The sequence below is a fragment of the Orbicella faveolata genome, unplaced genomic scaffold (assembly GCF_042242905.1).
Source record: "Orbicella faveolata isolate gen_17 unplaced genomic scaffold, um_ofav_v1 contig_15, whole genome shotgun sequence".
NCBI lineage: Eukaryota > Metazoa > Cnidaria > Anthozoa > Scleractinia > Merulinidae > Orbicella > Orbicella faveolata.
The window spans coordinates 5,163,594-5,179,326 of record NW_028301542.1 but is presented as its reverse complement, the minus strand read 5'-3'; the positions used below and the strand labels follow the sequence as shown (position 1 = coordinate 5,179,326).

Below are 15,733 nucleotides of genomic sequence, written 5' to 3'. Positions count from 1 at the left end.
TTAGAAATAAAAATTGATGGTTACTTTATTGGCGACACCAACACGGCGCCTCCATACAAAGCTCTATCTACAAATTTGAGAGAAGCATTTCTCGAATAACACAGGTATGAAGAAACAGGCAGACCTAAGTCTTTGCGAAGTTGTATATAAATCAATAATCTGTTATATCTCACATTCTTGACTCAATTTATTGAATGATTAAAATCTTGATTGTTGATGGCATGACAGTGAAAACCAGCAGTACGACTGCAGTTGCTTTGAACTTTTGTCTCTCGTACCCAGGCGGCCTTGCAACATCTGCAATTCTTGGCAACCTCGATCACAACAAATACTTGGGGAAGCTGATAACTTACTTAGACCCAGCTCTCCCGAGCGTATCGCAGAGTTACTTTGTGCGGTGCTGGCATGCAAGGACAGACGGCTCAGCTGCGTCCACATTCCATAGCAACTGTGATGGAAAGGGACCCACAGTGACCATCATTAGAGTTGGCCAATACATATTTGGTGGATACACTGACGTGTCTTGGCGCAGTAAGTATCATAAGATCTAACTATCACCACGAGCTTGATAAAAACGTGCTTTATTATCTCAGTAAAAGAACAAAAAAACTCCATTTTTGTTCTTTTGTTTAACCATTGGTCTTACTCTTTTCTTGTTTAAGAAATACAAGTACTTATTTCAGGTTTAAAACCGATATTAATACGCTTTTTGATGTTGCGCGGCCTTGCAGTTTCGCATAATCGACCTCAAATCGCATCCGATGGCGGGCTTAACTCATAAGAAAAATCCTCGATTTCTATAAAGATCTTTCGTAGCTACCCTAAGAGCAGATTCGCTTCGATCTCATTCGCAGCTCAAAGTATTGTAGCCTGTGAACACAGAGGTATTTCCGGCTGTCACTTGGTTCCGCCGAAAAATAACGTCTGCGAACCCGAGCCAGAAAACGATTTCTGTGACGTAAGAATTCTAAGCCAATCACAATTTAGCTCAAATAACCCCAGAACCACTGCGCGAGGTATTCGCTGCGAGGAGCACTCGAGTTTCATTCTATCATGGAATCTGATTGGCCAAGAAGAAACAAAAGTCATTACGTCACAGAAATCGTTTCCTGGCTCGGGTTCGAAGACGTTATTTTTCGGCGGAACCAAGCGACAGCCGGAAATACGTCTGCGTTCGCAGGCTAAAAATATTGTGACTGGTTGTCCAAACACCCGCGTAGGACTGCGAGAACTTAATCTAGCGGCGCCGACTCGCATTAAGCAGACTAGCTTTCGTCTTGAGCAAACTTTTTTTAAAAAAAACTTAACTTAATCGGTTTCAATCAGGCTACGAGGAGTTCACAAGCTAGAGGGCTCAATTCAGAGGGTGGCAAAGGGTTCTTGCGTGACGCATGATGGCCTCAAAATTAGCAGCGTGACGCGTGAATTGGACCAAATTAGCCTCGTGACGCTGGACAAGACATCATAACGTCATGCATGATTTGTTATTTTACAAGCAAGTGATGCGTGATTTGCCAATTGGATTTCCGTGATAAGTGAACGTTCTTTCAACTACAACCGATACCATTCATTCAAAGTAAACAGTAAATAGAATCTTAAAAGAGATCAATAAATCGTGGGCTTCTGATGTCTTTGATCTTCGTGGATCTTCACGGTACTATAGGTCCAAACAATTGTGACAGAATAGGAATAAGTCAATTGAAAACAGTCAAGCTTTGCACCAGGACTATGAGCTTCAGAGTTATTTTTGTCCATTTTGTCGACCGATCATTTTTGGCAGTGCATCAGACCATATCCGAAACCGGCTATCAATCAATCAGTCAGTCAATCAATCAATCAATCAATCAAGCAATCACTCACTCAATCAATCAATCAATCAATCAATCATCGTATTTAAGGTCTGAAAGAATGTCGTCTCAAAACCGGAGGGTTCCAAACGGCTGAAAAGATAAGAGACGTTAGAGTTAAGTGTCATTTTATGCCGCTCCAGAAGACAGAGAGAGGCTACACAAGGAAAAAGTTTGTGAACCACTTAATGAAGGTCGTCATAAAGACCTAACTGAATTCAAAAGCCACGTTATGTCATCCACAGACATAAAAGCGTTGCCGAACAGAAGAGGATTTAAGTGAAGAATGATCATCGTAGTTAATTTTCCAATTTAAGCAATTGGAAAGAAGAAGCCTGAAAAAAATCAGGGCTTCAACGGGATTCGAACCCGTGACCTCCGCGATACCGGTGCGATGCTCTACCAACTGAGCTATGAAGCCACACATTGGGAGTGAGGCCAGTTACTTGAGTTCATATCTTCCCGTGAGGAGTGAAATGATGTGAAGTTTATATGAAATAATTCATATATGAACTGCGGTTGTAGATGAAAGTGCAGAATGATAATCGCAGTTAATTTTCCAATTTAAACAATTGGAAAGAAGAAGCCTGAAAAAATCAGGGCTTCAACGGGATTCGAACCCGTGACTTCCGCGATACCGGTGCGATGCTCTACCAACTGAGCTATGAAGTCACACATTGGGAGCGAGGCCAGTTAATTGAGTTCATATCTTCCCGTGAGGAGTGAAATGATGTGAAGTTTATATTCTTCACTTTCATCTACAACCGCTGTTCATATATGAATTATTTTATATAAACTTCACATCAGAAAAGGATTTACAGGGGTAAAGCTTTGACACAAATATTGCCTGTACATCAAAGCTTGGCAAAGGTAGCGTAGACGTCTTCTCAATTCGTATAAGATCTCTGTCAACTTAGCCTGTGAACAGGCTCCCGATTGTGTCATAGAGGAAGGAAAGAAACAGGCGGGCGGAGTTAGACCGCCTGTCTGGAGAGGGGAAAATCCCACACCACAAAATTGGCGATGTACTTACTCTTTTTACGTGACGCGTGATTGTTGAAAAAAAATCTCCGTGATGCGTGATTTAATAGAAAAATTCATCGTGATGCGTGATTGGTAACCCCCCCCCCCCCCCCCCCACCCACTTTGCCACCCGCATTTCAGAATAAGTAAATCGCTCGCAGCCATGCACTTCATGTACTGCCGACAAAGAGACTTCCTTGTAGTGCGGAAAGTCATTTGAGAATGAGATACAAAAGAAGTGAAAATAAGGAACTATCTTACCAGTCCACTTTGGTCGTACGCATCCGGAGGACTGACTGAGCGAACGAACTGTACGAACATAGGAAGGTATGAACGAACGAACGAACGAACGAACGAACGAACAAAAGGACAGACGAATAGACGAACGGATGGACAGACGGACGAAGGGACAAAGGGACGAACGGACGAAGGCACGAAGAGACGAAAGGACGAACGGGCGAACGGACGTACGAACGTGCGCACAAATTAAACGAATGACCAATAGAACAAACGAACGAACGAAAAAACTTTATTTAAGTGTCTGAAAGCATTTGGCAGATGGAGAACGCTCTACTAACAAGGAAAACCTAATTTATTTGGACTTACGTTATGAAAGTGCTGACGACTTATATTACCATTGCATATCCATTCTGGTTTGGCAACCACAACAGTACGGCCTCGAACGTCGATTGAAAAATGAAGTTTCTGGTTAATCCAGTTTCATGTATGTCTGTCTCGTACTGTCAATAATTATGCTAGCCAGCGTTAAGTTCGAAAATCATGTGGCTGTGCGGTTCGTTTTCCAGAATACGCTGAACTTGGTCATTAAGCATTTAATGACTGACCCCAAGAGAAACAGTGAGTTTTGTATCCCTGAGACCCTCAATGTTCCCTGAGGCGAAGCCGCAACCTCGTTCCCAGGGTCTGTCATCTTACCGCCCCCTGGAGCGAATCGTTCGCTCTAGGGGGTGGTAAGATGAGAGACCCTGGGAACGAGGTTGGCGAAGTCGAGGAGAACGTTGAGGTCGAGGGGAAACAGAACTCACTATTTCCCGCTGGGCCAGTCATGAAGTGTTTTGTATACCTCCCAACTCAAAAAAGAAAAAAGAAACAGCAAAAAAAATGTTTGCCTGACGTCGGCTGGCACATAAATTTGGTGGGGTTAAAAGGAGCACAACCTGATCATGTGCGAGTCGAAAGTTTAAGTTGTTGTTTCCCTAGGGAGTTAGTGAGTTTTGCTCGCCCTTGGGAGTTAGTAAGTTTTGTTCGCCCCAGGGGAGTTAGTGAGTTTTGACCCACCGCACGTGACACCTTTTCCTCCAATCGGAAAACGTATTCCGGTTGGGAGGTATAGCATTTTACGTTATTGTTTCAATCTTCCAATAACATGCTTATCAATGACGCTGACAGAACAAAACTTAGTTGCATCATATTCTACTAAGTATGAGTCGTGAATCTGAATTAGGTGTATTTTCCATAAGAAGTCCTGTTGTAAACCACCGAAAGCTTCCAGAAGGACGATCTCTCTCTGTCAGTCTCCAGACTTCTTCCTTGCTTATCTTCTTGCTCCAACTAAAACACTTTTTCGACTATAGAAAGAGTTTCCACCTAGAACGTCGCGATCTCATTTCACTCATTTGAAAATTCAGTCGCTACCAAGGCATATCACGCTTAACGCCCTTGCCAACAGATCCGATCCTCTCGTTGCCTATTTATTTTGTTTTTTTGTTGTTGTTTCTTTTCTTCTAAAGATTACTTTACAATATATGGTAGCTTTATTTCTGTTTTTCTTTTCAACCGAAATGCTTAGAAAGTGTACAACTTTTGTTTCCAATTCAGGTTCTAGTTGCAGTTATACTTATGCCAGTAAAGCTTTCCTGTTCTCGCTTTACAACAATGATGGATATAATCCTGTCAAACTGACTCAGTATCAAAATCAACAATACGCAATGTATCACTGCTCCAACTACGGACCCACTTTTGGTGCTGGTGCGTACAATGACATCCGCATATCGGACAACTCTACGAGCAACTCGGGATCGTATACCACTTGCGGCTATACATACTCCGTTCCTTCAGGATATTCAGCTGGGCATTGTAGGTTTTTCACTGGGGGCATTCTTCATTTCACTCCTACTGACATTGAAGTGTTCTACGAAATAGGTGATTAAAAACAGAACATGATAACTCTCTTTTAATGCCGTAATCAGGATTCGATTTAGCGCTCTCTTTCAATAAGCGCCGCCTTACAACCCCCGGGGGGTACTCCCAGAAAAATTGGGTGGAGGTGTGCGCGGTCCGCTTCCCAAAACCCTTACCCTATTTATGACCAAAATCCGCGATCTTCCCATCCTATTTATGACTTGAAAAAGTAGCTTCTTCTAAAAAGCATACCTAGTTCAAGTGCAAACACCATACCCTATTTATGACCAAAACGGCTGAAAACGCTATCTTTCGGTCCGCGCGTACCTATATAGCCCATATAAGGGAGTCTCCTCGCACCCAGATCCCCCGGGCTTACAACAAGTGCCCGCATTGCGAAAGTGACAGTGAAGACTTTGACATCGAAGAGATGATAGTAAAGACTGATTAGACAAGTAAACAATGTGTCAGTTAATTCCATGTGTGCCCATCCCCCGCAATAGTGGGGCATTTTTCCACAATGTCAATCCCGGGGTCGGATATCAGCCTTGCACAATTACCCTGGGGCATTTGACCATCTCGCTTTTTCATCTTACATGCAGCCATAGTTAATGGAGGGAAAATGGTAAGGAAACCTGGCAAAGTTCTTTGGGGGCTGACCCAGCAAAAAACCTGCCAAAATACAAAAGGTGGTTATGTGTGCTCATACAATTAACCAATAGCAGCATTGCGATTATATAATTCAAGCATAGTCAATGAGCATAAAACAACAGATGTCCTGGGTCAAGGACCTTCAAACATAAATCTTAGCCTGTTGTTTTGTTTTGTTTTGTTTGTTTGTTTGTTTGTTTGTTTTTCGCTTTTTCCATGTTTACCGGCGTTCATGACCATTTCCTCCTATTGGTTGTGATGCAGCATTGTCGCTTCTTTTAATGACCAGTTTATCGGCAAATACGGTAAGTTTCGTAATGAATGCGTCTAAATAGGACATAAATAAGACTCTAGATCCTACGGAATAACCTATATTGTGTTTTTTCTTCACTATTAAAGTTAAAAAAAGACCTTGCTAGGACTTTTAATTTGGCCTGAATTGGCTTTGATTGTACTGAAAGTAACATGAGAAACGAAAAAATAATAATAATTGAGCCACAACCCCGGGGCATTTGATCAACTGGTTTGTTCCAGCCGTACGGCATTTCCAGGTTGTTTTCAAAATAACCTAATTCCCGGGGGAAGGCCTGTTGGGGGGGGGGGGCAGCATGGGCACAGCTGGAATTGACTAATGCATTTCTTTCTTGAGCGTATGAGTTAACGCATCGACTTGGTCTAAACAGGCAAATGGTGTTATGGTTATGCGAACCTCTATTGTTACAATTCTCAAGTGAAAAGTAACAGTTATTGTCCATTGAAATGCCTTATCACATTTCCATGTTTATGTTGAAGAGAAAAAGAAAGAAATAAGCGCGCCGTCCCTAATAAGCGCCCGCTCTCCAATTAGCACCCTCCCTTGAGTTACCAAAAGTATAAAATAAGTGCCCGGGTCACTAAATCGATCCATGAGATATTTGCTGATATGCAGGTAACCAATCGTTTAATTCATGAACGAAATGAAAAAGAACATATCACTGTTAACCTTTTCAGTTCAAACTGTTAATTCCTGTTACTGAGAGCCATACAGTTTTGAGAATTTGCTGGTAAATCAAGACGGCTCCACTTAGCAGATGATTTCAACTATTTTCATTACCTGTATGCTTGATAATGTATTGGTATTGTGATGAGAAATTAGATCTTGATCACTCTGGCGATTTAATGAATTAAGCAAACCTCAAAAAGGCGACTTTGATACTTAAACATACCGGTTTTATACTCTTTCCTCTATCCAGGCCTAAGTGTGTCCGTCATTCTCGACGGTCTCGATTACAACCAATACTTGGGGAAATTGTTGTCCTTCTTAGACCCAGTCCTCCTGAGTCCAGGGCGTGATCGATTTGTGCGTTGCTGGCATGCCAAGACTGACGGCTCGGCTGCATCGATATTCCACAGCAACTGTGATGGAAAGGGACCCACTGTGACCATCATTAAATACGGCAGCTACATATTTGGTGGATATACCGACGTGTCCTGGCACAGTAAGTATCATTCTACTACTAGTATACTAATGCAAATGCTGTAATCTGATTGGCTGAGCCATTGTACACTATCCGAAGTTTTGAAAGAACATCTAGAAACAAATGGATAATCCAAGTTTTGAGAAGACTAAAAGGATGGCAGTTACAGTTTCTTAAATTGAAAATGCTCGAAATTTGTAATTGTTAAGTACGCGTGGACACAACTGCAAATGTCAAATTGACAATTCAGTCCGCACGAATTCTCTAAAGGGTGAAGTTTAATGCTTAGACCGAAAATAATTGGAATCATTATTTGAAGGAAATTTCAGTCAGAATTCTAGTAAAGCAATTGGATCATAACCTCAACTATCACCTCAAAGAAATCTTGAGCTCATAATCTAATTGTCAATTAGAACTATCGTCTCCTTAAGACTCAAAGACTTGAGACTTAAAGGGGCAGTGTCTCGGCTGTTATATCCTGTTTTAATAAGTATGACGCGGAGCTTGTTATAAAGGTGCTTATTTGGGAAGCAGGGATGACGCATTGGTGAGAGCGCTCGCCTCCCACCTATGTGGCCTGGGTTCGATTCCGGCACGGTGCCATACGTGGGTTGAGTTTGTTGTTGGTTCTCGCCTTGCTCCGAGGATTTTCTCCGGGTTCTTCGGTTTTCCTCCCTCCACAAAAACCAACATCTCCAAATTCCAATTCGACCAGGATAGAGGACCCGCATGAAAACCAGCTAAGGCTGACGTGGCTTCCTCTCTAAATACTGTAATTTAATATCTTGCACTGAGAAGACGAAAAAAAAAGTAGAAATTGGTTCGAGCCAGTACCCAATGTTTGTTCTCTGTCCTTTGTATAGAACCGCCGGGGTTCCAAACTACGGCGGTTGGCTGTAGTTAGATACGACCGTTTGGTTTCCTAGGCTTCCGAAAAGATAATGCTGACGGAATAAGACCCAGTTGCATGATATTTCACAAAATCAGAGTAGTGAAGCTGAGCTCGGAGAATTTTCTATAGTATGTCCTGTTGTAAACCATCAAAAGCTTCCAGAAAATCGACCTCTCTCTGTCAGTCTCCGGGCTTCTCACTTGCTTATCAGTCTTGTTTCAACTAAAACTCTTCTTCGGCTTCAAAAACAGTTATCTCACCGGCTGTAAACCAGAACGTCGCGATCTCATTTCACGCATTTGAAAATTCAGACGTCAAGAAGGTATATAAACCGGGTATATAAATCCACTAACTTCTTTCGTGTTAGAGCTGTTTTCAATTGAGTGTCGTAAAACTAAACCAATTGCTTACCAATTGGACTACTCAGCCAATCTCAAACCGTAGGGAAAAAGAACTAATTTTCTGATTATCGGCCGACTCACAATTGAAAACTGCTCTATCACGCGTAACGCAAATTAAACGCTTTTGCCAACAGATCTGATCCCCACGCTGAATACTTATTTTTGTTGCTGTAGTTGTTCTGTTCCAAAGAACTCTTTATACAATATGGTTTCTGTATATATCTGTTTCTTTTTTCAACCGAAATGCTCAGAATTGTTAAACTTTTGTTTCTAATTTAGGTTCTAGTTGCGGTTATACTCCTGCCAGTAAAGCTTTCCTGTTCTCGCTTTACAACAATGATGGATATAACCCTGTCAAGCTGACTCAGTATCAAAATGAACAATACGCAATGTATCGCTGCTCCAGCTACGGACCCACTTTTGGTAATCATGACATCTACATATCGGACAACGCTTTGAGCAAGTCAAATTCGTATACCAATTGCGGCTATACATACTCCGTTCCTTCAGGATATTCAACTGGTAACTGTGGGTTTTTCACTGGAGTCTTTTATTTCACTCCTACTGACATTGAAGTGTTTTACGAAATAGGTGATTAAAAACAGAACATGCTAACTCTGTTTTAATGCCGCAATAATTTCATTTAGCGCACTCTCTCCAATAAGCGCCGCCTTACAACCGCCTTACAAGTGTTTTACAAAATAGGTGATTGAGAACAGAACATGCTAACTCTCTTTTAATACCGTAATGATTCGATTCAGCCTTCTCCTTCCAAAAAGCGTCCCCTTTCTAACAAGTCCTCCCTATTCATTGTCCTTTTCTAATACACGTCCCCTATTCTAACAAGAGGCACCATTGTGAAATTGGAATTAAAGACATTGACATAGTAAACACTGATTAGACGAGTGAATGATGTAGTCCGCTTTCTAATCTGAGCGTAATATTACCAAAGACATTGAATTGGACTTATCAAGGCCCGCTTGTTACAGTTGTCAAGTGATTTTACCCGTCACTGTTCAATCACATTCCACTGTTTATGTCATAAACAGAAATGTATAAGCGACCCATTCCTAAAGGGCGCCCGCCATCCAATAAGCCCAAATCACCCCTCCCCTCCCCCCCCCCCCCCCACCCCCACCTTTGAGCTATCAAAAGTAAACAGGCGTCCGGGGCCCTAAATCGAATTATTATGGTATTTGTAAATATTATGGTATTATGTAAATTGTAATTACGACAAGCGATTGGCGTACGAAACGCATGCCACATTGTCATCCATGATACAAGAACGGTCTCGGTTTAAACTTTTCCAAATCCCTTGATATTATTTGGAGTAAGTCGTGCCGGTCACACTGTTGGGTTACATGTTAGAGTTAGAACCACATAAAAATCACGGCTCAGTAGCTTTCATCTGAATGGTCACGCACTAGTATTTGATCCAAACTTAAAAGTTAGAACCACCTTGTACAACATAGTAAACAGTGCCACATGAAAATACTGCTCAATAGCTTTCACCGGAATCATCGCACACTAGTATTTCATCTACAGACGTAAAACTAAGAACCACCTTCTACAACATATTAAACGGCACCACATGAAAGTATTGCTTAACAGCTTTCATTTGAATGGTCACACACTAGGGTTTCATCCACAGACTTAAAAGTTAAAACCACCTTGTATAGTATGATGAACGTACCCCATGAGAGTGCAGCTTGCCTATGCTAGACTTTCATCGATAGATTAATTTTAATGTTAAACTTTGCAGAGTCAATTTTGTGTAAGCCCTTAGCCTTCAAGTAAGACTCCTTGAGTTACTATGGCTACTTAACGTAACATTAGAGCAGAGTAGAAGAAATCTAACAAAGTAGATAAGTTTTCATACAAATTGAGTGGTCTTTTAGAAAAAGTATCAAAACTATCAAATTTGTAAATGGTTTTTGGTATGATCACGGATAAAAATACTAATTCCATGCAAAAAAATATTTCCTGCAGAAAACGAAAAAAACCTGTCATAATTTTAATAACAAAAGGTGCAAGTTGTAGAATGCGTGTACCTTAGTGACAGCCGTTTTCCCAAGACAGGGGAAAACGGAATTCGAAATTCCAGTTTCGTTTTTCGTTTTACTCACGAGATCGGAAAAAGGAATTCGAGATTCCATTTTCGTTTTCCGTTTTCCTACTACATTGAAAATGGATTCCAACTTCTGTTTTCGTTTTTCGTTTTACCACAACTTTGGACAACAGAATTCTAATTGTTATTTCCTTTTTTCGTCTTTCGTTTTTTAAGATATTGAAAAACGGAATTTGAACATCGATTGTCGTTTTTCGTTTATGTGTTTTTGTCACTTTTGTATACATGAACCCACAGAAGAATGTTGGTTCTTCCTGTCGCTAACAACAGTAGACCTGGAAACCACATCCTTGATGAAGTCTTTGTTCGCCGTTTTCTCATTGACGAAAATAATAGTTATGAAGACCTTCTCGAGGGAATCAAGACCCGATATGGGGCTGCACAGTAAGTGTAAAAAGGTTTTACAGTCGCCATGATATCAAGAAGAGAGGGTCAGTTGCAGATGGAACAGTCGATATCCGGTCAGTGTAAAATAAGGACTGCGGACTGCAGACTGCAGACTGCGGACTGCAACTGCGGTAAAATGGAGACTGAGGGTCAAATGCAGACTGCAGACCATGAGTAAAATACAGACTGTAGACTTTTTAACTGAGTAGTTTCCATCATTGAGAGCTAACCGTAACTGGCAGGCAAACCGGAGCGTTATTTAGGCTAACCGGAGCATTGCAAACTTTCACTACTAGCCTGAATAACCCTGTTTCCGGTTAGAAATCAATAATGGAAATAACACCGTCGATATATACTTAAAAAGTCTGTAGTCTGCAGTCTGCGTTTTACCGTCAGTCTGCATTTTATGCCCGGTCGGTCCGCAGTCTTCGTTTTACACTGACCGGTCGATAAGTAGAGGGTGCCATATCGGAGGTTCAACTGTATATGTTCCAAATCGATCATGACAAGCCTTTGTACCGAAACTTTTTGACTTAATAGTCGTACCTGAATAGCTATTTAATTCCGTGATTTGTGATAGTACAAGCATAATTTCATTTCCTTGCCGATATCGATATCGTGGTAGTCGAAACAGAAGGCTTTTATTAACAGTCAGCTCGATGCGGTTTGTAGCGGGCTGAAAAATTCTTAATATTAGTTTTCTAAAAATATAGCTGCACAGTTTTTTTACGCTAATTGTTGTAATCACAACTCCGTATGTATGTACATTCAGTTACAGATAGTTAGCTATGACGTCCATTTTGAGGATCGTAAGGGAGGAAAGAATATATACCAGCCCAAAGAGCGCTAGCGCCTGCTTAATAGGCTACGTCTTGAGATAATATAACAGAACACAAAAACGAAAAACGAAAATCGAAGTTCAAATTCTGTTTTCAATGTCTTACGAAAATAGAAGATGAAAAACGGAAATGACAATTGCAATTCTGTTGTACGAAGTCGTGGGAAAACGAAAAACGAAAACAGAAGTTCCAGTTTCGTTTTCAATATAGTTGGAAAACGAAAAACCGAAAATAAAAGTTCGAATTCCCTTTTCCGATGACGTGGGTAAACGAAAAACGAAACTGGAAGTTTGAATTCCGTTTTCCCATGTCGTAGGAAAACGGTTGGCACTAAGGTACACGTATATTTTGTAGTATCTTGGTCAAGGATAAGGAAGTCGAGTGTAAAAGCCGATCATTCTTTCGTGAGAGTTCATATTCGGCCAAAGCTTCCGCTTTTAATTTCTGGAAATCCCAGTTGCGAATGGAACAACATTTTGCGGAATTTCCGGGGAAAAGAAAAACCTCGCTCGCCAGGTATTCCCTACTTTTCGAAAATATCTACGTTCCATTCAATTTTGCTCCCGGAATTCAGTTCGTATTTCGCAAATGCAGCTTTCATTTAATATAACTTGTATTATCTGGAAACTTTTGGCCAAGTTTCCAAAGTTCTGTAATTTATGGTTGATTAGAAAACGATAAATCCTAGACAAAAAAGTTGGGACACGAAGCAAGTTCTCCCCTTCCCAACCTACAATGTTCATAATCAGGTGATTTTTTCCCTTTTTGTTGAAAAAACGTAACATTTTCCAATATTGATTAGAGGGGATAGGATATACGTGATCCAGCTCAAGTGTCCCCACTACTTTTGTCCAGGATTGTAGCTCTGAGTAGTAATTATGAAAAGTGCTATGAAAGCACTATTTGTTACATTTATTTTTTTTATTTACAAAGGCTCTGCATTTAACCACTTAGTTGAGGGACCCAACATAGGTTTCGCGAGATGCGAGATGAGAGCAAAAATGAAGGCGGAATACGGGATGACAGAACTTTTAATGGCGGGATGCGGGATAAAAATATTTCGGTGAGAACGGGATTTACTCTTTTTGACAGACGGGATGCGAGATAGTCCTAAGAGCGACGGCGGGATGCGAGATCGACGGCGGGATGCGGAATGTAAAGAGGTAAATTACACATTACAGTCGTTACATGGAGGAACTACGACTCTTTATCAGGCGGAATCGAGATAAACATTCCGACCCGGGCGGGATGGTGCGATTGAGCCAAAAATACTAGCGGGATGCGGGATTGAAATAACCTATGTTGGACCCTCTTAGTTAGCGAACGGAAGTTTTGCGAGCTGGCTTCATGAGGTTTAAACTTCCGCCGGAGTTTTAAGTTTGCAGTATACAGCTATTTCAATTAACGCGGTCGGAGCAAAGCTTTAAGCTTCTTTCTCTTCAGACGTCTGGAAACAATGTTCTTTTCGCCACACTTAATTTCAGAATTTTTAACCAAAGGTCGTTTTATAATAGTGAAAGAAAAGATACAGAAAAATGGTCTAATGAGTGGAAAATCTATTGTATCCTTGCTAATACTTCATGAGCAAAGATACAAATTCGTAGATTTCCTCTGCACCAACATGCAAACTTCCGACAAATACCCAGACTACTATTCGGTCTTGTCGCGAAGACTTGACGCTTTCATCTGACAACGTCGACTGAAATAGCTGTAAACGTAAAACTCCAAGAGGCATCACAGTCATCAGTATTTATTCAATACCTTTTTGTAGTGTTTAGCTTTATCAAGCTTAACACATTGACATTAAAATAAAATTAGTGTCATTTATTCATTATTTATTTAGTGGAATCTCTCTTTAAGCCCGGGCCAAACGACAACGACAGAAACGACAGTCGCCTTCTGATCACGAGAGATACACGAGGGTATTTTTTCAACTCTCAGCGAGTGTGGGCAAAACGGGAGAAAACTCTTCGTGACTGGCTAGAAAAATTGGAACAGGTTCAAATTCGATAGGAATATACGAGGGTTAACGTGAGTCCCCGATAACGCACGAAGGTTGACGAGAGCCACCGATAACGCACGAAGGTTGACGAGTGTCACCGATAACGCACGAGAGCCGCCATGCAAGAGTTTAAGAGAGTCACTGAGACCCCGTCCACACTGCGACAGAGGAATTTGAAAACACAGCTTTATTTCTACGTTTAGCCCTGCCGTCTACACTAATCCGTCACGAAAACGAAGCTTTTCGAAAACTCTTTTCAAATCGGACGAGTTGGAAAACGCCGGCTCTTCGTTTCCGCGCGAACGGAAAAACATTTTGAAAACAGAGCTTTTCGAAAACGATTGCGTCACAATAATCATGTGATTTTCCTGGATGAGTTTTCCTCAAACGTAAATCCAAAATGATCGGTGACTGTTACGTTTTTAAATTCCTCCGGCGTATTTTGACGGTAACCATTTGATGCGTTTTCAGAGTGAAACTTCCGTTTTCAAATTTCTACGGCATAGTGTGAACGGGGCATGAGGCGTATATGACTTTCAAGCCAGGCGAGACTCAATGCTTGTTGTCCTTTGGCGCGGGCCCCCTGAGGACCAAAAAAAAAAAGAAAAAAGAAAATTGGTGTTGTTGAAAGGTGGCCTCGATTGTGTGGAGGCCATTAGATAACATTCGCCGTGCTTTTGTTTAAAGTGTTGTAAGCTTTGTAAGGTCAATATAAATCAGCTGTAAAACTTTAAAGTAAATAAACTGAATTAAACGGTTACTCATTCTCTTCAGTTGATTTAGTATCACGCGAGGTCGCGCTCTTCATGTCAAATATGGTAAATTTATTGTTATTTTTTTAATACGGTTTCTGTGTACTAAAAATTTCCCACTGTTAAACCAAGAGAGTTAAGACCCACAGTCTTAGCGTTTTGACAGAACGTCTGGTCTTTTGTGTGTCGCGGGCGTGTTGCTGAGAAATAAATGAAAAGATAAAAACTAAAAGCCCACTGATTTGTTTCAATTAAACGATTTTCTCTTTTACATATATTCAAAATATATTCCCAATAAAATAATTTTCCCCTGTGCTAACAACAGGTTCTTTGTACAGCCATTTGTCTTTTGCTTCAGTAAAAACCATATACTTTTCCATTTTCTAAGCTGTTTCGTTCCGTCAATTTATTCTTTTTACAGATTGTTTTTTACTTCTTCAGTTTCAATACATTTTCGCTAATTGTTCCGTGGACATCGCCAAAACAATTTTAAAGCCAAAGCCTGAATTAGAGACCTACACAGGAAATCCTTTGTGTTCATGGGGTACTACTGTTATGGGAACGGAATGACACTCTAATTAACCACAATATAGTCCAAGAATCTTCTGGGAATTATACCATTCTCATATTTCAAGAATGCTTGCGAACCTACACCCTCCAAAAAAATTTTAGACACTTTTTTCGGGCAAAAATTTCGGACACTTTCCTGAAACATAAAAAACACGTGTTAGACTGAAACAATATCTGTTAGAATGATAGTTTTGGCTTTGGAGATATACCGACGGGAAAATAAGAAAATTTCTATCAATCCGTTACGTATCTTCGGGCCCCTAAACTGTGTCTCAACTAGTTCAGATAAATAGCTCTAAAGCCGCTAGTTTCTTTTGTGGAGCGAAATCTGATCGCTCCATAAAAGAAACTGGTGGCTATAGAGCTATTTAAAAGTGTTATACTGTACTTTAAACATTTCGGACGATTTTATTTTGGGACAGTTTTTTGTCCGAAATTAAAATCGTCCGAGTTATTTGCAAGTAATTTATGTTGGGTTACATGTACAGGGCCAGGGTCTCCCAAAGGGTTTATTTTTCTCTTTCAACTTGTATTTTTCTTTTGTTTATTTACTTGAAGCAGGAGCCCGTTGATCCTGGTTGAAGATTCGGGTTGGAAAACTAAGCAGAGGCGCGTTATATCTCAGCTAAACTCGATTCTGAG

At 40.8% G+C, this 15,733-nt stretch overlaps 1 protein-coding gene across 1 annotated transcript; it reads left to right on the top strand.

Moving 5' to 3' along the window:
• Positions 1 to 194: 194 nt before the first annotated feature.
• Positions 195 to 14,384, top strand: LOC149113225 (uncharacterized). The gene is made up of 4 exons (XM_089288096.1): positions 195 to 531; positions 4,710 to 5,033; positions 6,896 to 7,141; positions 8,693 to 14,384. Exons 1-4 carry the CDS (start codon positions 195 to 197, stop codon positions 9,010 to 9,012), a joined length of 1,227 nt encoding a protein of 408 aa, XP_089144222.1. The 3' UTR covers positions 9,013 to 14,384.
• Positions 14,385 to 15,733: the final 1,349 nt, after the last annotated feature.